This window comes from Botrytis fragariae (genome assembly GCF_013461495.1).
Source record: "Botrytis fragariae strain BVB16 chromosome Unknown tig00000012, whole genome shotgun sequence".
Taxonomy (NCBI): domain Eukaryota; kingdom Fungi; phylum Ascomycota; class Leotiomycetes; order Helotiales; family Sclerotiniaceae; genus Botrytis; species Botrytis fragariae.
In genome coordinates, this window is record NW_023500989.1 from 2845889 (window position 1) to 2871716 (window position 25828).

General features: G+C 44.5%; 11 protein-coding genes across 11 annotated transcripts; 4 read left to right on the forward strand and 7 right to left on the reverse strand.

Moving 5' to 3' along the window:
- Nucleotides 1-1382: 1382 nt before the first annotated feature.
- Nucleotides 1383-3940, reverse strand: Bfra_003094 (putative ap-1 complex subunit beta-1 protein; the record flags this gene model as incomplete). The annotated part of the gene is made up of 4 exons (XM_037333506.1): nucleotides 1383-1997; nucleotides 2053-2798; nucleotides 3014-3651; nucleotides 3711-3940. 4 exons carry the CDS (start codon nucleotides 3938-3940, stop codon nucleotides 1383-1385), a joined length of 2229 nt encoding a protein of 742 aa, XP_037195634.1.
- A 1148-nt stretch (nucleotides 3941-5088) lies between these two features.
- On the reverse strand, nucleotides 5089-5482 carry Bfra_003095 (uncharacterized protein; the record flags this gene model as incomplete). Its single annotated transcript, XM_037333507.1, has 2 exons — nucleotides 5089-5327; nucleotides 5389-5482. The coding sequence occupies 2 exons, from the start codon at nucleotides 5480-5482 to the stop codon at nucleotides 5089-5091; spliced, it is 333 nt and encodes a 110-aa protein (XP_037195635.1).
- Nucleotides 5483-5663: 181 nt separating this feature from the next.
- Bfra_003096 (putative ngg1 interacting factor protein) lies at nucleotides 5664-6868 on the forward strand (the record flags this gene model as incomplete). Its single annotated transcript, XM_037333508.1, has 5 exons — nucleotides 5664-5776; nucleotides 5834-5877; nucleotides 5927-6049; nucleotides 6107-6293; nucleotides 6352-6868. 5 exons carry the CDS (start codon nucleotides 5664-5666, stop codon nucleotides 6866-6868), a joined length of 984 nt encoding a protein of 327 aa, XP_037195636.1.
- Nucleotides 6869-7043: 175 nt separating this feature from the next.
- Bfra_003097 (putative vps51 vps67 protein) lies at nucleotides 7044-7927 on the reverse strand (the record flags this gene model as incomplete). Its single annotated transcript, XM_037333509.1, has 2 exons — nucleotides 7044-7162; nucleotides 7183-7927. 2 exons carry the CDS (start codon nucleotides 7925-7927, stop codon nucleotides 7044-7046), a joined length of 864 nt encoding a protein of 287 aa, XP_037195637.1.
- Nucleotides 7928-8866: 939 nt separating this feature from the next.
- Nucleotides 8867-10671, forward strand: Bfra_003098 (putative carboxylesterase family protein; the record flags this gene model as incomplete). Its single annotated transcript, XM_037333510.1, has 4 exons — nucleotides 8867-8989; nucleotides 9044-9544; nucleotides 9593-9779; nucleotides 9809-10671. 4 exons carry the CDS (start codon nucleotides 8867-8869, stop codon nucleotides 10669-10671), a joined length of 1674 nt encoding a protein of 557 aa, XP_037195638.1.
- Nucleotides 10672-11487: 816 nt separating this feature from the next.
- Bfra_003099 (putative zf-mynd domain-containing protein) lies at nucleotides 11488-14291 on the forward strand (the record flags this gene model as incomplete). Its single annotated transcript, XM_037333511.1, has 3 exons — nucleotides 11488-11899; nucleotides 11949-12987; nucleotides 13055-14291. The coding sequence occupies 3 exons, from the start codon at nucleotides 11488-11490 to the stop codon at nucleotides 14289-14291; spliced, it is 2688 nt and encodes an 895-aa protein (XP_037195639.1).
- A 602-nt stretch (nucleotides 14292-14893) lies between these two features.
- On the reverse strand, nucleotides 14894-15388 carry Bfra_003100 (uncharacterized protein; the record flags this gene model as incomplete). The annotated part of the gene is made up of 2 exons (XM_037333512.1): nucleotides 14894-15017; nucleotides 15282-15388. The coding sequence occupies 2 exons, from the start codon at nucleotides 15386-15388 to the stop codon at nucleotides 14894-14896; spliced, it is 231 nt and encodes a 76-aa protein (XP_037195640.1).
- Nucleotides 15389-15467: 79 nt separating this feature from the next.
- Nucleotides 15468-16142, reverse strand: Bfra_003101ia (uncharacterized protein; the record flags this gene model as incomplete). The annotated part of the gene is made up of 1 exon (XM_037333513.1): nucleotides 15468-16142. One exon carries the CDS (start codon nucleotides 16140-16142, stop codon nucleotides 15468-15470), a length of 675 nt encoding a protein of 224 aa, XP_037195641.1.
- Nucleotides 16143-17275: 1133 nt separating this feature from the next.
- Bfra_003102 (putative eukaryotic translation initiation factor 3 subunit e protein) lies at nucleotides 17276-18685 on the reverse strand (the record flags this gene model as incomplete). Its single annotated transcript, XM_037333514.1, has 2 exons — nucleotides 17276-18190; nucleotides 18242-18685. The coding sequence occupies 2 exons, from the start codon at nucleotides 18683-18685 to the stop codon at nucleotides 17276-17278; spliced, it is 1359 nt and encodes a 452-aa protein (XP_037195642.1).
- A 239-nt stretch (nucleotides 18686-18924) lies between these two features.
- Bfra_003103 (putative mitochondrial large ribosomal subunit protein) lies at nucleotides 18925-19398 on the forward strand (the record flags this gene model as incomplete). The annotated part of the gene is made up of 2 exons (XM_037333515.1): nucleotides 18925-19290; nucleotides 19348-19398. 2 exons carry the CDS (start codon nucleotides 18925-18927, stop codon nucleotides 19396-19398), a joined length of 417 nt encoding a protein of 138 aa, XP_037195643.1.
- Nucleotides 19399-19705: 307 nt separating this feature from the next.
- Nucleotides 19706-22839, reverse strand: Bfra_003104 (putative arid bright dna binding domain containing protein; the record flags this gene model as incomplete). Its single annotated transcript, XM_037333516.1, has 2 exons — nucleotides 19706-22550; nucleotides 22625-22839. The coding sequence occupies 2 exons, from the start codon at nucleotides 22837-22839 to the stop codon at nucleotides 19706-19708; spliced, it is 3060 nt and encodes a 1019-aa protein (XP_037195644.1).
- Between the last annotated feature and the right edge of the window lie 2989 nt (nucleotides 22840-25828).

The following is a 25828-nucleotide window of genomic DNA, read 5'->3' on the forward strand; positions in this document are numbered from 1 at the left end:
CCCGTCCCCCAAGCACAATACACGTATGCGCCTCCAACCTCACCAATCCCCTATGCACCCGCGTTCCCCGCTGCAAAAGTATCTTACAGCCTATATTCATTTTCGGAGGAAGCCCTATCTTTTCCTGCAGAAGAGAAGATGCGGAGAGAGAACTCGTAAATGCGTAGATAGTTGCGCCGGTGAGGTCTTGGAGGTGGAGTTTGAAAGGACCGGGCGAATTGGATGGGTGTGATTTATGACTGTGGGTATGTGTTTGATTGGGGTGTTGCGTCGAGGCTGAAGATCCGAGATCGAGGGTAGAGGAGGAAGAGGGAGAGGAGGATTCGTCTGCGACGCGGATAATCGAACGGCCTTGTGTGCGCTCGCCTGATCGCTCGGCTTCCAGATCGAGGAGGAGATCGCTTTTCGAGCGGCTGATGTCTTCGATGTCGAGGACTTGGACGGGGATGTCGTGGTTGAGGAGGGTTTCTTTGACGAGGGGGTTTGAGAGGGAGGGGGGGAGGGAGTGGGTTTCTGGGGAGAGGAAGTTGGGGGTTGTGAGGGAGGTGGAGAGGAGACGGTGGCGGGTTGTGGCGAGGAGGGAGGGGAGCGAGGGGAGCGAGGAGAGGTGTGTGGTTGAGGGGGTGAGGATGGAGTGCAGGAAGGTGGGGCTGGGGAGGGGGAGGTGCGAGGTTGAGAGGGAGTGGAGGAGTTGTTTGTGTAGGGTTGAGGGATTTGGGGTGCTCATATTTCTTTTCTTTTTTGGTTCATAGAGAGAGGAGGAAGTGGTTGTTGAGTTATTAGAAATTAACAAACGAACTGTTTTTCTAGAAGATAGCTAGAAATTGATAATGATGAACCATGCAAGACATATCGTGACGTGTCGTAATAGCTTTATTAGAATGACATGGTATGAGAAGGGAAAGAAGAAGAGAAGTTATACCTAAATACATGCATGTATACTTGTTTGCGAAATAAATAAAGCAAGTAGCCTTGCTCATTTCTTGCATTCCCATCAGCCTTGCAGCCTTCCAAAAGCTTGGGCCATCAGGCTATGGCATCTACCAGCCGCGCCCCGGTGAGTGTTTTCACAAAATTGGCAACTTACAGTTCAATCAGATATTGAAAATGGCACACTCTTCGTTATTAGAATACATTTACGATACAGATATACAATGAATTTTGACTCAATTATGCTTCATACAAGTTGAAAATATGTGGAAAACATATTAACTCACATTCATCAACATTGTCTTATTTACTGAATTGCTTCGAATTGCCTTGAATACATACATACATACTAATTTTGCTAATCTCTAACCACTGGCTGCATCGAATGATCTATTCCCTCTAGATTCATTCACAACACCACCGACCCGCTGCTTATTGCCCAACCCTCACATTTAAAACATCCCTAACAAATCCTCGTTTGTTTTCTTCGCACCACCCTGCTGTAACTGCGTTTGCGCACTAGGAGGTTGGCTAGTACCACTCAAATCTAGCCCTGCAAACCCATTCATCATATCATTCCCCATTCCGCCCATTCCCATGCCGCCAGCAGCTGGGGCAGGAGCAGGAGCATCAAATAACCCCATCATATCTGCCATACTACCACCAGCATTGGCGCCCGCGGCTGGACTATCTACTCTTTGAGGCGTGCCTGCCAATCCTTCCAATCCACTTGTTCCAGCACTGGGAGGCGCGTCTGCACTTGCTGGAGCTGCACCATCAAAATCAATGTCGAGGAGATTCTCGGCGTTATTTTGAGCAGGAGCGCCATTTCCGGCTGCAGCGACAGCGGCTGCAATTGGGTTCTCGACGGCATTTTGACGTTGTTCCTGAATAGCAGCGTGTTGGATAGCATCAGCGCCGTAGCGACCTTGGCCGACAAATGTCTCAGGAGGTTTATGGTATACAGAAGCGAGAGTGCTGAGTTCTGTCAATAGTTGGTCGAGGAGTGCTGGGGGAAGGGATGTCATGGTTGTAGTAATAGGTGGTTTATCTGAAAGGATAATGTTCTAGATTTATTGTTAGTAATATGATCTTGATTGGGGATAGGACTGTCATAATTACCTTTGCTATTGAAAGATCACCTGACAACAAACGCCAATATACATAAGCTCTGTCTCTAATATCTGGGTTATCATTTTCGGCGGTCGATACCTGTAAAACTTTTTGGACGAGGCCCTGATTGTTATCTGGCTTCTTCAAAAATAACTTAACGACAGCTGTCAAGATTTGAAGTTGAGTCTGGGTAAACTCTTCCATGAAACCTTCAACAAATCCTGCAAGGATTTCATCTGCATTGCTGATCTTCTCGGCATACTCGCCAACAATCCAAATTAAAGCTCCTCGCGCGTTTGGCTCGTCTAATTCGTCGATGTACTTGCACAAGGTTGGAATGATACCCTCATATCCTGGGTATTTTCTAAAGATATCTTTGATGACGACAATGGCCTCCTGTACAACGTAGTTGACCTTTGTAGCAATCAAGTCGAGTAATGTGTTGACACACTTTTCGCTTGCGCTCTCAATCTTAATGGCTGCTTGACCAATAGCCTTAACGGCTCTCCGAACAAAATCCATGTCGACTTCAAGAGCGTATTCTTTGAGCTCCGATAATAATTGATCAACATTCTTGTCGTTAGCTATCCGTACCATAATCTCCAATTTCTGAAGTTTTACATAAGGCGGATCGTTGTATTTGCAGAAGAAGACTCTCAACTCCTTGCTAAGAATATCTGGCTTCGCTTGCAAGAGAAGATCTATGTTTCTCAAAGCAACATATTGAACTTCAGGGGCGGAAGCAACAAGAGTTACTACAATCTATTAGCTCAATCCTCCTCAAGATTCTCAATAGTCCGGACTGCAGCCCAACAATCAGAAGCTTTCCGCTTCTGGATTCAAATGATTCAAATGCTTCGAAATACCAAATTGCCTTGGAGAATCATGGTTCTAAATACCGAGGGCTTTTATCACGCTTGCCAGTCCAGACTAGGACACCTTTCTCCTTTGACATAGATATTTCACTTACCAAGAGGTGGTGCCATCTTTTTCAGATATTGCTTTCCCAAATCCGCATTGACATTCTTCATATGGAGGAAAACAACTTTGACAGCAGCCAAGACAACACTTGGGTTGACATGTTGAAATTGAGGAGATACTCTTTCACAAATGTGTTCTGACTCCTTAATATCCGAAGCCTTGTAATCCGCCAAAGTAGACAAGATAGTTACTCTTCCCCATTCGGTACATTCGTTCAAAGCCATGAGCATCTTCTTTAATGTCGCAGATGTGATCCGTAAAGCCTTTGTCTCTGGTGCAGTCTCATTGATTTCCACGAGCGCCGTTACAGAATTAGCCACAACCATAGGATTAGGATCTCCGATCAATTCTTGCAGAGTTTCCAAGAAGCCGTTCTCGAGACACATTGTAGGATTAAGGTCGAACAATTTCGCAACACAGATTGCTGCAGTCTTTCGTACGTATGGCGATTCATCCCTTAACGTTTTCCGCAGTGGTTCCTCCATATAATCTACCATTTTATCTACTCGAATACAACCCATTGTCCGAATCGCAAGAGCTCGCACCAGCGGATTTGGGTCTTCGGAATCTTGTACGAAAGTATTGACCGCTAGAATACAAAGGTCGGGATGCGATTTGGCATAATTCCTAGTGGTGAACATTAGCAACATCATTCATTCCAATCCCAATAAGTAGTCTTGACAAACATTAAATACAAATACACCAGCTTCTTCTGGTCTAAATCTGCTGTAGCAATATTCTTCAAAACATCCGGAAACAACGCAGACACATCTTTGCCCAGGGTCATGGACATGATGGTCTTTTGAATTGCTTCTTTGCGCTCGTAAGCATATTGAGATACTAAACCAGCTCTCAACTCGTATGTTTCTCCCTTCTTGGGTGGTGCGAAGGCACCTTTAATCCTATTCACCGCCATCGCTCACACAGATGGCGACCTTGAGGGTGCCCCTCATACGCCGATGGCTAAGTTGTCGATTGACGGTAAGGCCACGGTTCGTGGAAGGGGTGGATTAATGTGAGCTTTGAAATTTCCAGAAGGGAATCCGCGAGTGTTCCGTATAGAGAGGGAGAATCGTGTGATTCGTGGATTGTGTTGTAATTGAAGTATAGGGTCAAAGTGGTGGGCAAGTTGTTGATACCAGATAGCTTCAGCCTGGTGCGCTTTGTAAAGGACTCGCTAGATCTTGAAAGAACAGGGGACCAGCAATCGTGCTTTCAGATGTGAATCCCCTGTCAAATAAAGTCATCTGAAACAAATTGTTGGATAAACTCCCGAAAGACTTTTAATATGGTAACATTCATTAATTCCCCTATTTGTTCTAATTGAGTTGCGAAACTAATGATGGCATTCTCCAAGGCAAATTTACCCAATCTTCGAAGGCTCTTTGTTGAAGCAAGAACAGATGCTGAAGAGAGCACGTATTCAAGGAATGCTGTATGTTTCCTCAAGATTGAAGATCCATGACTTTTAGCTTATGAACTATAGTTCTACAACATAGTCTTATTTATATCATCTATTGCAGTATTCAGTGTTGTTGCACAGCGTGTCAGCAAAGTCCAGACCTGATTACTAGCGACGGAAGGCTCTATCCAGACAACTGGAAAGAGACGTCAACAATTTGCTGTACGAAACTTGTCATTATCTTGGCTTTCTAAAGGCTTGAATAATATCCCTGGGCCTCGTATGATTAAGCGTGCAGGACTCTGAAATGTGTGACTGAAGAACTCAGAGCCACATGAGTCCCACACACCTGCTTTGGAAGACACTGTCCTTGGTCTTCACAGAGCCGGGGTGTAGAGAAGCATTGTGATCACAAACGCAGTGATTCCTTTTGCTTTACCGCAGTGCCAATATGAAATACTATCCACATGGCCCATTACATAAGGGCTCAATCACAAACAGATTTTCTCCTTCCCGGTGACTCCTTGGTATATCATAGCTCTTCTTCCCCGTGCTCCATTGTCCCCGTAAGCCCCGTTCCTCTCCCCGTCCGATTGCCATCACCACCCCGGAAGCTGTGGTATAGATTCATTCTGCGCCAGAACTCCGATTCCTTCTCCCTCTCAAGCAGTCGTCCCATCCACAACCTCCCCAGTAGTGTTCTTTCCTGGCGCAACCGCCTCCTTGCCATCCTCTTTCTGCTTCTCCCATTGTTCCGGTGTGAAGCACTTGGGAGTCCAGGCATGGATGGCCGCAATCTCAGCCTTCAGCGCCCCATTCACCAATCTATGCCTTGCCAATGTAGTCTTCTTCTCGAATTGCGGCGAAACAATCACGGCAGAGAATGCCTGTCCACAACCTCCTATAGACCATATTCAATCAGTATGGCGGGGATACTGCGGGGCAGTTGAAGGTATCCGTACCTGACATATCTTCAATTTCGACATGACTTGCATTTAATAAATCTGTGATCTTGACCTTGAGAGCTTCAGCAGACACGCCTGAAGCTTCTGCCATTATTTCTGTGGTAATATAATACCGGTATATGTCAAACACTGTGTTAGAACTTTTTCGAAATTATCATCATGCGAAATCGGGGATTGCGATTGTGATGATGCAAAAATGTCGCCGCTTTAATACAAATTGCACTCTGGAAGAAAGTCATCACCATGTGGGCTGTAGACAAAATAAACTCAATATGAACGTGATGTTCTCAAGAGTAGTTTCCAAGAACATCGCAATATCAAAAAGAACCATGTCTACAACTTCTTCTCCATTCACTCAAGCTGTTGTTGCGGCTATGAGAAAGTTGTAAGTTATGGTCAATCAATATCTCCCAAAAGGTCCATTTCTCATGGTGCATTGCAGATATCCGGAAAAGCTCGCGGACAGTAGTTTTGATAACACCGGGCGTGAGTTTCATTGCTTATCTTTGAGAATCTTTCACTCATAATATTCAAGTTCTGTTGGAGGCACCACATCGTGAAAGTTATCTTAGGGATTCAGTTCTTCTGACTGTTGATCTCACAAAGGGGGTTGCAGATGAAGCTATCCGCAGGAAAGATTCAATCATTGTCACATATCGTAAGTATATTTGGTGTCTATTAGAGCAAAGGTATCATGTTTCTAATCATTTTTAAGATCCTATCATATTTCGTGGCTTGAAAGCAGTCACCCTTGCCAACTCCCAACAGAGTTCTCTGCTCCGTCTTGCCCAAGAGGGAATCAGTGTTTACAGTCCTCATACAGCTGTAGATGCTGCGCCAGAAGGCCTCAATGATTGGCTTGCCGATATAGTCACTAATCGGCCCTTGAAAAAGAACCAACCGTATGCTCAATTTTTAATGCCAATCCTACTCTTGAAATGAGAGACTGATATAAAATAGTATCGGTACCGAATCCATTGATCACGAACGCTCGATTATTAATCCCATCAAGGATATACCCGATGGGTTCGAGGGTGCCGGATATGGCCGAATCGTTCGATTCAAGCAACCTCAGAAGCTAGGAGATCTTGTTGCACGGATGCAATCTTCACTCCAAATTGGAGACCGTATATCCGGACTTTCCGTTGCAGTTCCACAATCCATACCTAGAGGAGAAAAGTCATTTATTGAAATTTCTTCCATTGGCATATGTGCCGGATCTGGAGGATCCATGCTCAACGGTTTGGACGTTGACTTATTATTCACTGGCGAATTGAGCCACCATGAAGCCTTGGCAGCCGTTGAGCAGGGTAAATGTGTTGTCACTGCATTCCATAGCAACACTGAAAGAGCCTATCTAAAGGACCGAATGCAGTCTGCATTGGCGGAGGCAATGGAGGGGAAAGCGGATATCGCGGTAAGTGAGGTCGATAGGGATCCCTTTGATATGATTCACAAGGATGAGGTGAACTGGTAAGATAGTGGGTGTCCTTGCAAGTTTATACGAATAATTGTCCGCTTGTGTTCCTGATAAACGATAATAGTTCGTATGCTGTCGTGCTATCGCTGTCACTACGGTATCGTTATACTCTCAAAATGTTACCGCTATGCTGTCGTGCTGTCGTTGCTGTGCTGTGATAAAAATATTGATGTCATGATGATCTCTTTGCTCTTATGTTAACCCAGCTCTTCTCATTTGGAGGCTCGCCCCTCAAGGCTGACTCTCCGTCTTCTATACAGGCCTGCACGTCACTTCCCCCTACACCTCTCTCTTTCCATCTTTTCAACAACGTTGAGATTTTTTCCCATTCCAATCTGGCTTCGTCTTCATTGCCCCCGCTACCAATGATCTTAGCTTCTCAGGTGTCTCCAATACTTGAATTACAAGCTTCTTCATGTTTTGTTTCTTCTGGAATGTCGTCCTTTCCTCTGCCCCCATCTCCATGAGTCTCCTTTGTGATTCCGGAATGCCTTCCTTCAACTCAACCTTAATCTTCTCAGCCCTTTCGTAGATACTCGCGATAGCCGGGTCGAGCGTACTGGCCATTGGATTTAATGGGTCCATGTTTGTCCTCATCTTCCTGATTGTCTCTGTTGCCGCAATCAACTTGCTGTAATTATCATAGACCAGTGCCTTTTTCTCCGCGTCTAAAGCCCTTATATCGGTCAGAACTCCATTGTAGGTCCGTAATAGCTCTCCCAATGTTTGCTTTTCCAGAACCTCTTTCACATATTTCTCCCCATCAAATCCGTCCTTGTCCATTTCGCTTTCTTGTACCTCACTATCAAAGTGTATTGAGGAAACTTCGGATGCCGCATCGTCAGTGGGAGCGTCTTGTCCTTTTCTGAGGTTATAATATTCTCGCAAAGCGGCACGGTTGCGTCGAGGTATCGCGACTGAGGATCCTCGATTCGGAGATGGTTCAGATGAACGGGAATGGTCTAGACTCGGTCGTGTTGAGGAAGTAGGTGTCGTGAGTAAAGGAACGCGACGCCCATTCACGGAGCTTTCTCGAGGTTGGGCAATTGTAGACATAATGCGCGGGGTCAGTATTTCGCATCAATAAGTGTATAATGCTTCTTGGTAAAACAATTGTTCTTGGTTGAATCAGGAGACGGGAATTGAGGTTGTGGCTCGAGCGTAAGGCTGAGCTGCCAAACTACAGTTCGCTCTCATGAACCACATCCGTCGTCCAATGATATAATCACGTCGGAACGATACGGTATAATCCTAGACCCTGAGACAAGCGATAACAAGCTTTTGATGTGACCTTCATATCCTTGCTTGATGTTCTTACCGAAATTGCTTGCGATCTATATTGGGAAACCATTAACATGTTTATTTACGCGTAGACACAAAATAAAATGGGCCAACTGTCTAAATGGCACAAACGCTCGTGGGTATACGAACCGGGAATGTATTAGCAACCCTTAGGCTTCGCAACTTCCTCTCAATGTAGATCTCGCGTGTAATGTGAACGCGTAGACATGTCACTCTCAGCTCTATACGAGTGAGATCTTCGATAGAATGTTCCTTTCTCCCCGGACTAAATTGTCCTTATCCCTGAAATGAATTTCAAAGCACATCTCTAAAGGGATTGTTCTCCGGTGAGCTCTTAGCTATGAGTGGCTAGGTACCAGGTAGTCCCGTCTCCTTTCTTTGGATGACAGCCCCTAAGATCTTCATGCCGTCTTTATCCTAGTACCCAGTTTCCCCCGCCCGTTGCTAGTGCACCGATTAAATGCTCATCTCCGAATGTCGAGTTAATGACAAGCCTTTGCAGACTGACAACAATGTAATTAATATATTTTTCGGCGCCAAAACAAGTGTTGGTTGATAAGCCACCGAGGTAACGAAGAAGATGTACCGCTGCACGCTCACTTGAGTTCTATATACGAGATGGCTTCCCTTCTTCAAAGTTTTCTTTTATGCCGTTTGCTCCATCGCAAATTGCCTCCTTTCTGAAAAATAAAGATGATTGCAATCAAGGCCGTTGTGATTGCTGCTTGTGCAGTTCAAACTGCCTACGCTTTGCCCACTAACGCTTCCCTACCAGTCGTTGATCTTGACTATGCACTTCACCGGGCTACAATAAATGTATGCAATCTCAAATCGGTCACGTTTTGGAGTAGATACTAAATACAACTACAGGAGACAGGACAGTACTACAACTTCTCAAATATTCGATATGCAGCCCCGCCTATAGGAAATCTTCGATTTGCTGCTCCGATCGAACCGACTGAAGTAAACCGAACCATCAACGATGGTCAGCAGGGTGCTATCTGTGCGCAGGGAACACCTTATTGGGAAGAAGTTGCTTTGTACTATTTTCAAGGTGCTAATACAGCTACCTTGGAATTCGTCGAGGCAGAAGTAGAAGCAGTCGAGAAGAATCTCACCATCTCGGGACTCTCCGCGCCAGCACCATTGACTTCAGAGGACTGCTTGTTCCTCGATGTCATTGTCCCAAAGTCCATATACGATTCTTGTGGTGAAAGTAGCGCCCCCGTTGTTGTTTGGATATATGGAGGTGGTTATGTCGCCGGATCAAAATTTGGTTCAGGGAATCCGGCTACGTTGATTTCAAGGAGTCAAGAGAATGGGGATGAAGGTGTAATTTATGTTGCTCTAAACTACAGACTTGGTCTCTTTGTAAGTTCATATTCATTGATTTTGAGGAAAGTAATTGACCAGATATAGGGATGGCTTTCTGGTCCCACATTTGAGGAAAGTGGAGCAGCAAATGCTGCTCTTCTTGATCAGAGATTGGCTTTGGAATGGATACAAAAGTATATTTACCTCTTTGGTGGAGATGCGGATCGAGTAACAGTTATCGGCGAATCGGCCGGAGCTGGGTCGATCATGCATCAGATTACAGCATATGGTGGTAGCAATGGCAATGCACCTTTCTCTCAGGCCATTCTACAAAGTCCTGGCTATCCCCCGTTTATTCAGATGCCCAACAAGAGGCGACTTTCCAAAACGTCATCACTCAAGCACAAGAACTTATTGGACCTAACATCACCTCCGTATCGGATTTGAGAAATCTCGACTTCGCCACGCTGGCCGGGCTTAATACTATTATTACTGCGCGATCGGCTCCTTATGGTACTTTTACTTTCGGACCGGCAGTTGACGGTACCTTTGTACCTGAGTTACCGGCCAAATTACTTCTTGAGGGCAAATTCGATACGAACGTCAAGATCATGACAGGGCACAATTCCAATGAAGGTGCATTCTTCACATCTCCCTTCTTCTCTACAGACGCCGATATTGCTACCGATCTTACAACAACGCTGCCCACCATATCCAATTCCACGCTTGCCTACGTGACTGGAACCCTTTACCCACCAGTCTACAATGGTTCTTATCCATACACGAGTATTTGGGAACGAGCATCCCTCATCACAGCCGAAATCGTTTTCACGTGCAATACTCGCTACCTGAACACCGCGTTCCTTAACGAAACACACTCCTACTACTTTACCGTTCCACCCGGACTTCACGGCGAAGATATTGCATACACGTTCTTCAATGGTGACACTACTACATCAAACGATGGATTGCCAGTAAATGCTACCATAGCAGCTGATTTACAAAGATACATCATGAACTTCGCTATGACAGGTAATCCCAATGGGGTTGGAGTGCCATTTTTCCCAGAATACCAAAGCAATGCCACGACTCTCGTTCTTGGAACTACTGGCTTGGGAAGTGTGCAAACTGATACCACTGCAAACAACAGATGTGCATGGTGGCAACAAGCGTTGTACGAATAGTTTGGATGTGGATGCGGATTGATGCGATATATTAATATTCACGTGTATAAATACTAGTTGTGGTTTTAATGTTTAAGTTTAGTTTATATACATGTATAGCATACCTTTTTGAGTACATTGTTTGCCCGTTTGCTGCCTCATGACTAGTACTCTAGCTTGTGTTGGACCATTATTTTTTCAAAGAGGAAGCAGCCACCTCAGACCAGGCCAGTTCGTTCGATGGTCCGAAATACAACCTCAACAGCGATAGCCTCTTGGTTTTCGGCATCATGCTATTACCGAGTTTATTGAAATAACGAATTCCTAAAAGTTTGAAGAATTTCATGTCAGACAGCCGATCAATAAACTCGTAGCGAAATCACGAACCAGATGCTTGCCCAGGTGGCAGATTTGTCTAAGTATCTTATTCCATACATAAACCTACCCTTTTATCAATGATTTCCTCGATAGATTGTGTAACATGTTCTCATGTGAAAAGTCTGAGATTTCTCATTTCTCAGCCCCCTTTCCTGATAATATAAAGCTTCCATATACTCTGTAGTAAGCGCTAACCCACTACTCACAAGCATAGATCAAGGAAGAACTAGATGGGTTCCTACTTCTATCCTACCAACGCTGATATGCATTCAAATTCAAATTTTAATAGACTGACTGTTATGTTAGACTTTGCAATTGTAAGCTTACAGGTTCAAAGCCACATATTGTGGCGTATATTCTGTGACATGATAATGGTCGCCTCCGCATGCATGCATGGCATGACTTATATTTCACACCTTCATTAAATGGCTCACAAAATTCATCGATAAGTCTAGCATCATGACTCAAGACTTCAACTGGAATCTCCCAGGACTTAATAAACTAGAATTCACTGCCTACGCAAATCTTCTTGCACTTCGAAATGATGGGCAAGTTGAGTCAGTCTCCTTGGGCACGGAGCTGTCTGACAAGAACGAGTCTACTATCGACAGCGATGCGATTAGTATAGACACAAGCTACCGTGACCAAATTTCAGATTCAGGATATCATCAATTGAAAACAAAGTTCCTGGATTGTCTGGCGGAATTGATCGCTAATAGAAAAGGCGGCAAATATGTTGCATGTTCCAGTATGATGGAAGACGAGGAGAATGTGACGCTTTGGATCACCCGAAATGGAGGCTTTCAGATTGTGGACAATATTTTCTTTGAGAAGTTAAGCAAGCGGCTAAGTGGCTTGTTCCACGGAAAAGGTACCTGTTCACTAATTAAACCTTGAGCCAAATTTAACTTTCTGTGAAGACTTGCCGAATCGAATAGTCGAGGTGGTGCTTTGGAATGAAATGTTGGCGTATTATGAAGACCGTCTCGAAGAAACTTATATTCCGAACCTGAGGTTGAGCCTCAAGAGTTACAACACCACATTCAACGATTACAATAACGACAGGTTCGCTACAGCACGTAACGAACTCTCGGTTCTTCAAAATCAGACCTTTGCTAGGCTAGAGACGGGTCAGAGGTTGATCGACAGACATAGCACGCTTGTCACAAAAGCATATGAATTACGAAAGAGCAAAGTCGTCGAGGAGCTTCTCCAAACATCTCCGAAGTCTACGAAACAAACTAGAAAACTATGGCTTGATATTTGTTTTCTCGGTAGGCTTCGGGTCATACTTGAAAGATTCAAAGAGGTTTCTCTTAAGCTCCCAAGTTTCAACAATGTTACCATAACTGCAGTGACCGGTGATAGGATACCGCAAAAGGCGCTCAAGGATGCACTCAAGCTAAAGGAGACCTTGAAGCTCCTTGATCTCCCGACCGACACCTTGACAGTCAAAACTGTGATCGGGCCAAGCTGGACTGTTGCCAAGGCTGAGCGGGAGTACGGGAAGTTGCAAAAGCAGGCACTTAACATACATGCTGAGATTCAAATGATTCTGTTTTTGAGCAAGAATGAGCGGTTATTGGATCAATCATTCGCCTATTTTGGTTGCAGCAAGTATAGCTGTTTCATGTGCTCGCACTTCCTCAAAGCATATGGCAGGATTGGTACAAGGGGCTGCCATGGTCGACTATTCAAACCCTGGACGGTACCCGAAGCAATAGGACTAGCTTCTAGCCAGGCGGATAAAGTAGCCAAATCAGTGGTACAAGTGCAAAAAGACATTGAGAAAGAATTGAAGTCGGACTTCGACAAAGCAATACGACTAGAAAAAACGTCTGTTGTTGGTGGAAGCAGCATATTCAGTGACCACAATTCTGAGAAGTCAGGTAAGCACCTGGTAATAGAGAGAAGAAAAAAGAAAATGGAGCAAGAAAGAGTTGCTAGGCTATTCAATAGGTAAGAAGGGTAGAGATATAATCTTCCAGCTGTTGAAACTGTTATGCAAGAGCTGAGATCCGCACAGACCATCGGTAGAAAGGAGTGGTACCCCTTTCCCGAAGCGCACCTGGGGAAATCTGTCAGACGGCACATTGGTAGAGTCAGAAGAACTCGGTGAATGCAACACCTGCTCTAGAGTGACATCTCGACTGTGCAGTATCTGCAATATAGATTACTATTGCAGTGAATCATGCGAAACCAGGACAAACGGGTCGCATGTGTTCACGTGTGCCAAGCGACCGCTCACCTCGGCTGATTATCTTTATATAAATATATCTGAGAATACCATTCCTGATGAGGAGGAAGTGCTTGAGGATTTTGGTTTCAATCATCTGTCGTCATTTGCCGATAGATCTAATCTTTTGGGGCTTTATAAGGGGTTGTGGCTCGGTGGTGTCCCAGTCGAAGACATTCACAGATGGCAAGTCGAGAGTACCCTTATTACTAACATCAAAAAACACTTCTATCAAATCAACGAAGCCCATCGAGGGGGTTATTTTCCGTGGTTTCTGGTCAATCTACATATTTTAGAGAAACCATTAACTAAAGAGGAGTCAACTCAGAATTTGCTAGCCACATTTTACGACCAAGCCCAACTTTATTTGGATAAAGAGGACCAGCATAAACAGCCAAGTCAATTGAAACCCGAGGCCAAGATGAAATGCTATGAACTTCTAGCGACGGCTCTTCATATGGCGCGTCCAAATCCAATCCAAATGAACTGGTACAACTTTGGCTTTTGCACTTGCAATGACGAGCGAGAGGAAAGCGCGCTTGGAGTGCTCTACACACGATTACTACTCGGGAATGAACTTCTTGGGGACCTTCGAGGCAATACTCAACACATGTTCTATGGTCCCGCGCCGCTAACAGCTACCTTTACGGAATTTTGGCATGCGTACGAGTCTGGTACCTTAATCGAACTCATAGACTCCAAAGGTCTGAAGAAAATGCGATCAGAGTTTAAGTTGCTAGAATGGTTTCTATCAGTATCCCCCTCCGGACCACAACCTTCAGTCTGGTCTTTGAAACAGTTCGTAGCCATTGACAATCCCGCCGAGTTTCCACCAAATGAAACAGTGAAAGTGGACTATGGGTTCATGAATTGCCAGACTTTTGAGGAAACCTGCATTCTGTTAGAGACTTACAAGAGACTTCTGAGAGAGGCAGATCTACTAGAGCTTCACGAAGCTTGTTTAGCCGGTGAACTCTTCGAGTTTGCGGAATCATATCATCATATGGATGAGAATCATAGGAGATGATGAGGAATCCATATCCTTTGCGACGGAAGTCAGCATTGGAGTGCACCCGCGGTTTTTTTCCATTCACGACAGTCACTATTTATCATTCCTTCGCAAAGCAACAACTAGCTCTGTCTGAATGACAATATCTTTTACATACCTTACAATCAAGTCCAAGGTCAAAGCAGACACTCCAAATTCAATACCCAGACTGAGTGAGGGTGAGATCAAGCCAAATCGAATCTCGGTAGTGCAACCCCTCGCTTATGAGACCAGGATAAACAAACAAACCAGCAGTATATACTCAATTCTATCACTTTCTGTTACATACGACCATAGACTGAAGAGAATTGGGCATCCCGTCCGCTCTGCCATACACAAGCTTCAGATCGGTGGATTAGTAGTTGGGTGGGTGACCACCAGCGAATCCCCACTGTTGTATGTATCTTTTTGCATTTTTTGCGAGGAATGTACCGACTTGGTATATTTTGGAGGGGGACGAATAGTGTATACGCGGTGTTGGGGTTTTCGTTCTGCCCCTTACCTCGATTAGGATTGTTGATCAATGATTGACGTGTTTGGTGATGGAGGAAGAGGATTTTTTGAGAGAATTAATGGCCTGTTTATTGTATATTACTGATCAGACCGTCTATATCTTTTGGCTTGGTAAGTCTCCCTATGTCAGCAGTCGCTTCGTTTTTATACCATTCCTTTGGAACATACAGTTGTTTATCAATAGGTCTTGTACTAGATATAGTAAATGATTTCACTAATACTTACTCCTGACAAAAATCAAAGTTACATCTCACTCATCACAGCATATCAGTGGGTCACAAATAAGGAGTAGAGACAATTTCTCATTTATGCGTATAGTGTATTATTTATGACTTACCTTCAAAACAAACAAATTGATATCCCACAAAGAATAAGGCGATCCAAAGATGACAGAAGGAAAGAAAGAAAGAACAAGAGAGAAATCAAACACCTACCTAGAGTACTCGCCCTACTTACTCAATCGTCTGAAACCCCGTAATCCTATCCAACACCCTCCATTCCTCTTTCTTCTCCTTCTTCACCCCCGGCACCAATCTCCTCAACCTATCCGACCCCCTCTTCATCACCGCGCTCAACTTCCCTCTCACCCCTTCCCCTTCTCACCCCCCTCCTTCTCCTCGCACCCCAAAACCCTCTCTTTAATCACCAACTCCCCTTTTTCTCCCGTCTCCTCTCTAACCTTTCTCTCTCCTTCTTCTCCGCTTTCTCTCGAATCCACGTCTTCACCCTCTTAACACTAACCCTCACTCCCCCCCTTCTCCTCTCCAACCCTCCACTCATCATCGTAAACGCAGACCTGTCACTCATACTCACATGTTTCTCATCATAGTGGTTTGCCGCCTGATGATCAAAATACCAATGGGTATACATCGCTGCACCACGGGGTTCGAGTTCCGAGGCTGGAGTCGCGGGTTCGATCTCGAGGGTGTAGTTTGTTTGTTCTTGCTCAGCGTCTTGCTCTTGAGATTCAGACTGCGACCGCGACTGCGACTGCGACAGAGCCTCAGGAGTCAAAGGCGAAACGGGCGAACCTGCCCCGCTCCCCCGAACAGCAAAAGCATCTTCGGGCGAAACGGTAAAGGAAGGAGTATGCACTACAGGGAAGATGTCAGAATCGGATTCGGTGAAGATACTTACATGGGGTCTTTGGACTGCTCTCTGGACGAGTGTTTCTCTGCGCTGCACCTGTGCTTGTTTTTGGCGACGCGCAAGCGTGGGTTCGCGGAAGAGGGCGCGGGTGAGGGTTTGTTGGACGTGGGTGTCGAGGTGGGGACGTTCTTGGAGGGGTTGTCCTGGGGTGCGAGTTTGTTTGGGCATGGTTGGGTGGGTGGTTGTTAGTTCGCTTTGTGAGGTGAAGATTGTAGGTTTGATGGGTGTTGATGTGTGTGTGTGTGTTTTGAGAATTGTTTAGTGTAGAAAATATGTGATGGACTGTAAATATAAACGTAAAGGCAAATAGGAGATGAGATGTATAACTTGGAAGGTTTTCAGAAAATGGAAAGGAAGAAAACATGTCGCGGCACAAGAAGCATTTTAAAGGAAGAGGGGCATTGTTCTGTCAATCTTATTGTACTCAATCATCTTTTATTAAGAGACAAAGAAAGCTTAACAATAGGATTGAAATGAATGAAAAAGACATGTAGCTTTGTTCGGCAGAACAAGAAACCCTAAAATAAATCAAAGAATCGAGCTCTAGTGCACTGTTTTGTTCTATTTCCGTTCATCATCAAGTATCCAGCATGCATTGTGTATTTTGCCAGTAGCACCAACCACACAAACTGCCGCCTACGAAGACCAAACAAGAGAGAGTGTGTGGTGTGGCTCATCTAGTATCTATCCACCAACCCATCCCTCGAATTCAAAAGCAGACTGTCCAAACAGAAAAACTGGTGCACGCCTACTAATACCAAGAATGAAACAGAAGTATGAGGACTACCTCGATAAATTAAGGTTGTATTCGGTTGACCTATTCAGTTGCTGAAGTAGGAAAGTATGCAAATACAATGTGCAAAAGAGAGATAAAATATATAAAGGGGCGTTTCAGTTCAGCAGACAGTTCCTTAAGCAAAACATAGATCCAGTAATTTGATATATTCGTGCAAGCAACGAATTCATATAATCATTTGCTTTCAATACATCTGTTCAACCGCCCACATGCTTTCATTTCCATCATGTCTTGCATGCATCATCCCCATTCATTTCGAGGTCAAAAGGGCACAGCTAAGACTGAAATCTACTATATCATTTCGTTCTCATTCCATTTTTGCTATTTATTTTCCCCAATCCAAACGCCAGCCAGCTTAAAGCCATGCAGACCAGACCAGATCGTAACAGACCGACCATATACATATCGTTCAGTATGCGTGATCCCATCTACCCATTACGAGAGACCTAGATAACAGCTTCCACGCTCCTAACCTCTCTCCAGCCCCCTAAAGTGTAGATTCGCCTTACTTCGCAACAGCTGCGCTCAGAACTTGTGTTCTGAAGAATCCTCCCTTCGTCCTCTCAATTACTTGTTGGTATACACTGCTTGGTGGGTGGTTCATGACAACTGTTCCTTCCTTGTAATCAATCTTGGCGTCAACTCTGGTATCTCTGATGAGGTTGACAATCCATTTTTCACCATCATCTTGGTTCAAACCTAATCTTGCACTCAAATCCTTGATATCAATTCTCTGATGGATCTTGCAGTAGCTCTCGCTGATCAAATGTCTTGCGGCCTCAACAAAGTTTTCAGAGGCAGCGACGAGGAAGAAATCGGAACGGAGAACTTCCTCAGCCTCGGAAAGTTTCTTTTGTGCTTCCTCGAAATCGAAGTCGAGGTATAGAGCCTTGATGAAATCGGTGACGGGGTCTGAGTATTCGTAGTTCTCTTGCTTAACAATACGAATAATATCTTTGAGTTGTTTCTGATATTGACCAGTGTTGCGTGTGCGGTTACGGTTGGTAATGACTGCAGCAGTCAAATATCTTAGAATCCATGGGCAGGCGGTTTGAATGGTGTTGATGAATGCTGGGGAGAAGAAGAGGTCGCAGATAACATCACGAGCGGGTTCGTGGTTGAAGAATGGGAACAAAGCCCAGTGGATGAGCCAGGTGCGGTGGTGAAGTTGTGCGAGAGGTTTGTTGAAGAGCTTGGTCTCGATCGATTCTTTCACTTTTTGGACTTCCTCCATAGCGGATTCCCAGTTTCCAGTCAAGATCTCACAAGCCAATTTACCCCATGTTGCTGCAGTGACTTTGTCATCGTCGGTAGAGAGGACTCTGAATTGGTAAAGGAGTTCGGCAGCCGCTCCGTAGTTTCCACAGCTGTATTGGAAGTTACCGAAGTCGTATAAGACGTTGACCATCTCAATTGTGACCTGTTTCTTTGTTAGGTTGAATTTTCAGTGACACAGAATTCCCATACGTACATCATGCTCCTTCTTCAAGAACTCCAAGTTAGCAACCTTGTCACTTCTCAGTCCAGTAACAACATCCTCTCTGCCTAACAAATCTGTAATTTTCTCGCTCTCTTGTCCGAAAATTTCTAATCTTTGAAGAATTTCTTGTCTCTTGTTCGCGTATTCCTTTGGGGCTTCATCCACACCCTCGATTTCGCAGTGGAGACTGGCAACATAATCTGTCATGTTGGTCTTCTTCAACAATTCGAATTTTGCCTTTGTGATTTCTGGCGATGGCTCGTCATCTTGGTCACCGACAAACTGTAGCAAAGGGAAGATTAAATGTCTGTCGAGGTGGGTGATGAGTTTAGGAAGGAGATCGTTCTCTTTGGCGATTTCCTCGGGGCTCTTGGCCGCTGCTTGAGCAGCATCATTGAGAAGGTCATTCGCAGTCGTGGGAGTATTGTCCGCCATGATTGCGATCCTATTGTGCTGTCGTGAGTTGGAAATAGTGGTGGGGTTCACGCTTTCGCAGGATAAAGATGTCGGAATTTGATGATTGTGTGCGCCCGCCTACAAAATTTCGCGCTAGTGGAGGGTAGCTTAAATTATTAGCGTCTTTTTTGTCTTTGAGAAGTTCGCGACGTTCGAATGAAGTTTGGGGAAGGTAATTGATCAAAAATCAATCTTTCCACAACCTCACATCCTTTACGATGTCACTACAATTCCTCAGACCTATGGCTTTGCCTAGACCAACCACTTTACGATATTTCCTTGGTGTTGCTAGACTATCTACGAACCCCGCTTCCTCAAGCCCAACAAAGGAAGCAATTTCAACCTCGACGCCAATCCCCTCACAAACTACACCTGCGACAGCCCCGAATCAACCGTACTATGTATCTCGAACGCCGTCCAAACAACTGCCAGTATATGCACTTTCCAAAGCAGGTGGCAACTTGAAGCAGACAAAAATTAGAAAGATTGAAGGAGATATCATGAAGTTGAAGGAGCAATTAGAAGAGGCATTCTCCAACAAGGAAATTCGGGTCAATCAATTGGCGAAGCATATCATAATCAAGGTATGTTGTGTAGTCTTTATGGAGGTCTGATCCATGAGTTTACTGACCATATCACAGGGGTGGTGCAAACCGGAAGTAAAGGAGTTCCTCAAGGAGCGACATTTTTAATGGGATACTTGCAATACATTTATGGACGAGAAAGATTTTATACGGGTTTAGTTGTTTCAAAAGCAATATTTTGCTTTGATTATCATTCTACACACTCAATGCCTATATGTACAATACACTCTTACTTTTCAAGAGAACCCATCACCCCTTGTACACAAACCAATACCAGCCATACCACAAGAATCACAGACATCAAGCAAATGCCACGCTTAGCAGGCAGATATATCAAATTACAAACGCCGACTCCATACGCTATTAATTCATGCGTCTATGAACCTTAATACATTTATGAAAACCCAACCACTCATTAGCCAAGACTTGTAAAAGTGCACAATTGTCGCAATGCCTCTTTCAGCCTAGGCTGTTTGCGTTCATGTAGTTTTATTATTCGTTCCGTCGTTGGCATTCCAGGTATGGGTATCATAGAGGTCGGGTCTTCGGGGTCTCGTGACTTTTCAGCCAGTCGGCGTAATATTCCAATTCCACCAAGAACTATTTGTAACATTGCCTCTTCCTCTGCCGTTTTAGGTACGGCAGAAACTCTGCCATGCGATGGACCTTGTGGGGCTTCGTGACATAATGTTAATACAAGGTGTGAAAGGTTCTTTGCAAACCCATCCTCTGAAGTTAACCAAGCTTTTGCAATGCCACTGTCGTATCCTGGTGCAAGGTTTGCCAGAAGTTCCGCAGCAAGCATGCCTTGCATCAGCATTGGCTTTCGTGCTTCAACCAGAGGTAGGAAGGTTCCCCGTTTAGGGTCTTTTTGCTGATCAGGTATCACCGAGATAGACAGAGCGAATGTTCTTGTCAGAAGGTCAAAAGGTGGAGACGAAGACACGTCAGAGGCAAAGATCGTTTTGTAATGGGTTCGGTTTGGTTCATCCCGCGCAAGAAGCTTGGCAAGACTATCAACAGCAGGATAGATATAATAATGAATAGTTGGGTCGTACTGCGAAAATGTGATTTTATCGGATCCCATTACATTTGGGGGAGGGCAGGGCGCAAATGCTAATAGGAAATGCAATAAACATAACGCTTGTTCGCGACCAGGTAACTTGATCTCATGTGCCATATTTGATAGTAAAATAACACCGTCTTTCATGAACTCCAGCGTGTTCTGGTTGGTCCTAAGTAGCATATTTCGAGTTCCAAGATACCGTATTACCACGCAGAAGAATTTGATAACAAACTCTTCTGCAAGGAACAAAAGATTTGGTTCGTGAAATGAAAGGTTGCGCAGAATACTGGTTATGCAAATCAGCTTCTCGACTGCTCGATCGACCTGATATTCCTCCGATCCAAAAGGTGGAATATCTTGTACGGTATGCTTCTCAGCCTGGCAGGCGCGGACGACATCCTCGTATGAATTTATGAGCATCATATCCGATACCTCTGCCGCGTTTTCGGCTAACAATTCAACCTGATCCTCGGCGCAATCAACTAGTGTCTCAACCAAATCATCACATTTCATCAACTCTATTGGTAGCCGTTGTTCCGAGGACACCAAGGCCAGAGTATCTAAAGCCAAACGTACTTCGGCATGTAGTCCGGATTGAAGGCTCATGGTTAAGGCATGGACGTCGATGGTACCAATTTCAGTCAATGGTGGAAAATCTGGCTTCAGTTTCAACAAGGAAGTCCCCTCGCCACGGAGAACCTCCAAATCGAGGGCGCCCCCATTTTCATCAGGAATCCGCGAAAAGACCTTCAACTTCTCAGGAAGGACTACGTTCATTACCTCATCTTGATTTTGCTCATCTAATGCCGGCACCATGTTAGGATGAGGTGATGCCAATGATATACTGCCAGACTTGGGTATTGAAGCTGGAGACGGTATAGGATAAATGCCGGTATTCTGCGGCGGGGTGGCCTCGACACTCCTCGAGAGACTGTTCCGAGCATGGCTTTGAGATCCTAAAGGATGTACTGGCGGGGCTTGTGGAGTTGAGAAACCATTCATGGCAGGTTGTTGAGGATGATGTAGAGGTGTCATTTGCTTCATGGGGGTAGTTTGTTGCTGTTGGAGATGCTGCTGTTGGGCGATCTGCTGTTGCATGTAATGCGATGCTTGCATAGAGTTTGATGGAGGCATTTGTTTAGTGGGCGACATTTGGGGTACACCGATAGCACCACCCTGCTTCATTGCGGCTGCTCTCTGCCTTTGCATATTGGATTGAAAAGCCTCCTCGAACGCAAGAAGATTTCTCTCATATAGAGCCTTGAGTTGCGGAGGCACATTTTGGTATCTCAAAGGATGTATTTGAATGGCTTGCGCAATTTGTCCCCATGCATTTTGAGCCGTCACATTTCTGTATCCTCCATATTTGGTAACTGCCACATACAAAACGTAAATATTGATATGTCTATCACCTACAAATGGATTCGTCTCTAAAGGCAGACCCTTTGACTGCATAAAAGCAGCCAAGCTTTTGAGAAAATTGTTCGGATTTTGGTTTTGGGCCAATGAAGCTTGCTGAGGTCGCATGCCAGCAAATTGGCCGTTTGGTGCTTGCATCATCTGCCCTTGAGACAATGGATTTACACCGGGCGACATGTTCTGTCGTTGCGCAGCATGTAGATTGCTCTGTTGTTGATGCTGTTGCTGTTGTTGTTGTTGCTGCTGCTGCTGCTGCTGCTGAAGTGATTGTTGCAGTCGCATCTGATACATTTGCCTGGTTTGGTCCAAAGAAGTGTTCTTTTGTTGCGGTTGGTGATTCGGTGGCTGGGCCTGTTGATTGTACATTTGAGGTTGTGACATCGTAGGTGGCATTTGTGGCGTCGACATTGCACTTTGCGGTGGTGCCGAAGTTCGTCCTGGTGGGGGAGTAAAATTTTGACCATAGGCAGGTGCATAGGGAGTGTTCTGGGCAAATGTACTACTTTGTGGTGTCTCGACTCGGCTTCCATGATCAGATTGTGAAGGCGAGAATGGATGAGGAGAAGCTGTAGAAACTCGTTGTGGTACACCGCCAGGACGTAGCTGATTAGCCATGATTGGAGACGGACTAGCATTACTCGATCCATTCTGTAAATGCGAATATGGTGTCTGTTGAGGCGCATGTTGTGGGGGGACATTATTAGGTGAAAAATTGGGATAGGCAGCTTGTTGTGGAGTTTGTGAGCGAGATCCAGGTAGCATGCCAGAAGCTTGCCTGGGTGATGTACCTAGACTGTCTTCCCTTGGCCTTGGTCTCTTTGATGGAATAACAGGATTGGTTTGATACACGGGTTATTGAAGGCTGGCGACCCATTGCGCATTCCACCATTTTGCATTCTTTGTTGTAATTGTTGATTCTGGAATTGATTGGGATCAAAGGATGATGAAGTGGGCATAAAACCCGATGGGTCCATCATGTTTCCTCCGGTATTCGATTCGTTCATATGATTGAAGCCTGCGCCATTGTGGTTTTGGACGGCAGCGTCGTTCATCCAGGAGCTCATGTCTGTGGATGATAGTAGTGGCAACCCATCTGCAGATGCGCACAAGTGTTAGTTATCATCAAAGTTAAGTTTGAATCCATTGAAATCCAGTAGGATAAAGGTGCAGATGCAGAAATAAAAGATAGAATCTAGCGCGATGAAGTCGCGACGCGCTGATGGGTCAAATGAAGCAAAGGGGGAAACAATTGCTTCATCAACTTTATTATCAACAGCATCCACGATATTCAATCAACATGCGCATCAATAACTACAATGTGTCTCGTGACATCTTTCTAACATAAGGATAGGAATGAGAGGAATGAAAGGTAAGGTCTTACCTATCGACGCGCGCTGTTGAGGTCCCAAATTGTTTTGACAGTCTCGGAGTCTCTCTTCACCTGAATTGTACGCTAACGTAAGATTAGGATTAGTGACTAAAAAAGTAACGCCCCAAAATAACCACGCTTCGTTCGTTCAATCAGAACAACGGAACAGAGCGTCAATTGAGTGAAGATCAAAGGGGAAAAAGACTTTCTAGAATTTCAGAAATTATTAACTCACCAACCAATGACGAGATAATGAGAAGAGGTGAGTTTTTATAATCGAAGTGTACTCAAAAAAGAAGAATTGGTTATTTTCTAGAACAAAATATGTTGTGTCAGTCAATTATCCATGGTAATTGGGAGATCCAGAATGGTCGAATTGGTGGGTGCGTGGGTGGAATATGAATGAATGTGTATGTATTTGTGCTGATTTGATTGATGGTTGATGATTGATGATTGATGATTGATACGATGAATAGATCGGTGTTGTGCTCCAGAGTAAATGAGTGCAACATAGCATTGGCGGAGAGTGAAAGCGTGACCAATTCTGAGTGTAAGGATTCAAGGTCACGTTTGTGTGGGTTGGAGGTGGAGGTAGGTAGTAGGTAGCTTGAGGAATAATAAGGTACGGTGGTGGTAAACGTGAGGGAGAGTTGCGAATGTGCGGTAGTCCGGCAAGGTAAGGTGAGGAGAGAAAAGGTAAGGCAGCGACGAAGCGGTAAGAAGCCAGCCCGTACAACTTCTCCGGATTTGTGCGGATAAGATACATGGGAAGATCAAAAGATAATAGAAAAGATCGGAACATACCCGTCTCAATACACGGCTCCAAAAACAAGGTCGGATTAGAATAGGTTCGGACAGAGAATGGGGGTTTGGATCCGATGGTTGGCGAAATAATGCTGTATCGTAAAAATAAAAAATAAGAATCAATGGGAGAATGGGAGAATGCTTGCTGTAACACGTTGGTTGAATCAACTGGTGGACCGAATAAGCAACCCAAAGATAATTGAAATGCCTAGGCAGCTTGGAATGACACTCTAAAGTGCGAATTTGAACTAATGAGAAGTCTTCCGGGGGAGGGTTGCGTTGTTGAGTAATGAGATTGTCGGATGAATGTCGCGGCGTTCACCTGTTTCTTGCTGAAGGATGGATGGATGCTGTATGAAATCGTTTCGTTTCGTTTTCCTTTCCTTTCCTCGGTCGTCGCTCCATTTTTTTTAGAGAAAAAGAGAAAAAGGCTAACGACGGTTAAGCCAATCATATCTTGATAACCTTGGCTCAACTCAATTGGTAACCCTTCCATCCGAAAAGATCATTTTATCATCTTCAGTGAATTCGAAGGGGAATTCGAATCACATCAAAAAACGCATAGAATGATCCTTCACCAAGACCTAGGTTATCCTTCTATTACTGTTAATATCTTCGCAATGTCCTAAAGATTCCTTGGTTAATGAAATTGGGTGAGTAAGTATAGTAAATATGAGCGATAGTATGTGTGTTGGACTAGTGTGATTGGTTCCCGGTCGTGCCTGTTCCTGATGCGGTGTGAAATTCCTGGTCGCTTTAACCTGACGGATTTGCACCATACGAAAATCTGTGACAGAAAGGGAAAAAAACTTGACATTTGCAAGATGAAGAAAGTGAAGAAAAGGTTGCAGGAATGAAGGACAATGTTCCATGATGTAGAGACAGACGATTCCATAGTCATTTGATCCTGTGAATCCATCTCGTCCAGCTTGTTGTATTTGGAAGATGGAAGGCCGCCCTGTGTCTTTCTTGACAAGGTTTATGATAGCGTGAGGAAGGAGGATACAAGACGGAGAAATTGAATCAATTCCCAATAATGACTCGGAACAAGAAAGAAAACGAAGAAGAAAAGACAGATGGAATAGAAGAGAGAACCATGACACCAGAGAGAGAATAGTAGGATGAGAAAAAAACAGGAACAGAAGAAAAAGAGGGGGAATGGAGTTTTATTTAATTGTTCAAAGGTGCAGGGCCAATTTGGAAATCACGTTTCCCACCGGGATATAAGCTTTTGGCGTATAATCCATTGCCTTACCTGACGATCCAGAAAAGATCAGATTGATAGGTTACAAATGCCGTCTCTGAAGGATATGCTGGTATGGTACTCGTTCCTTCTTTTACTTCTCTAGACCCATTTCAATTCTCCTCACATCATGGAGATACTAACCATATCACACACACAAACACACAGACCAATGATACCCTTACTGATTATGCCTCTTGGGTTTGGGACGAGATGGGTGAGAAATGGGCTTGGTAATTTCACTAGGAGACAGGTGGGCATATGATATTTAGATCTTTCTTTCCGTGAGGTGCCAATATCGTCTTGGAACCTCGTTCCGTTGACTCGTTATTTCTCGGGGAATTCGTTTGACAATTCCTGTGTGTTTCTGTATGATATGTTTGTGGTATGTTTGTGGCTTCGATTGACATCCACTAATGAGAATAGGTGAAAGGGAACCAAAAGATTAGACGGGAAAATCTATACTGGACTCAGGTCGATCAATGCATCTAGGTTCTTTTTTAATGTCATCTCAATACCGAGTAAGTTTATAGAGCATTGCTATCATGGCCTGGACTGATAGCTCCTTGGTACGCTATTCTTCCTCACAACCACATTGATTCATTGAAAATTAATGAGACCAATGAAATGCTACGCG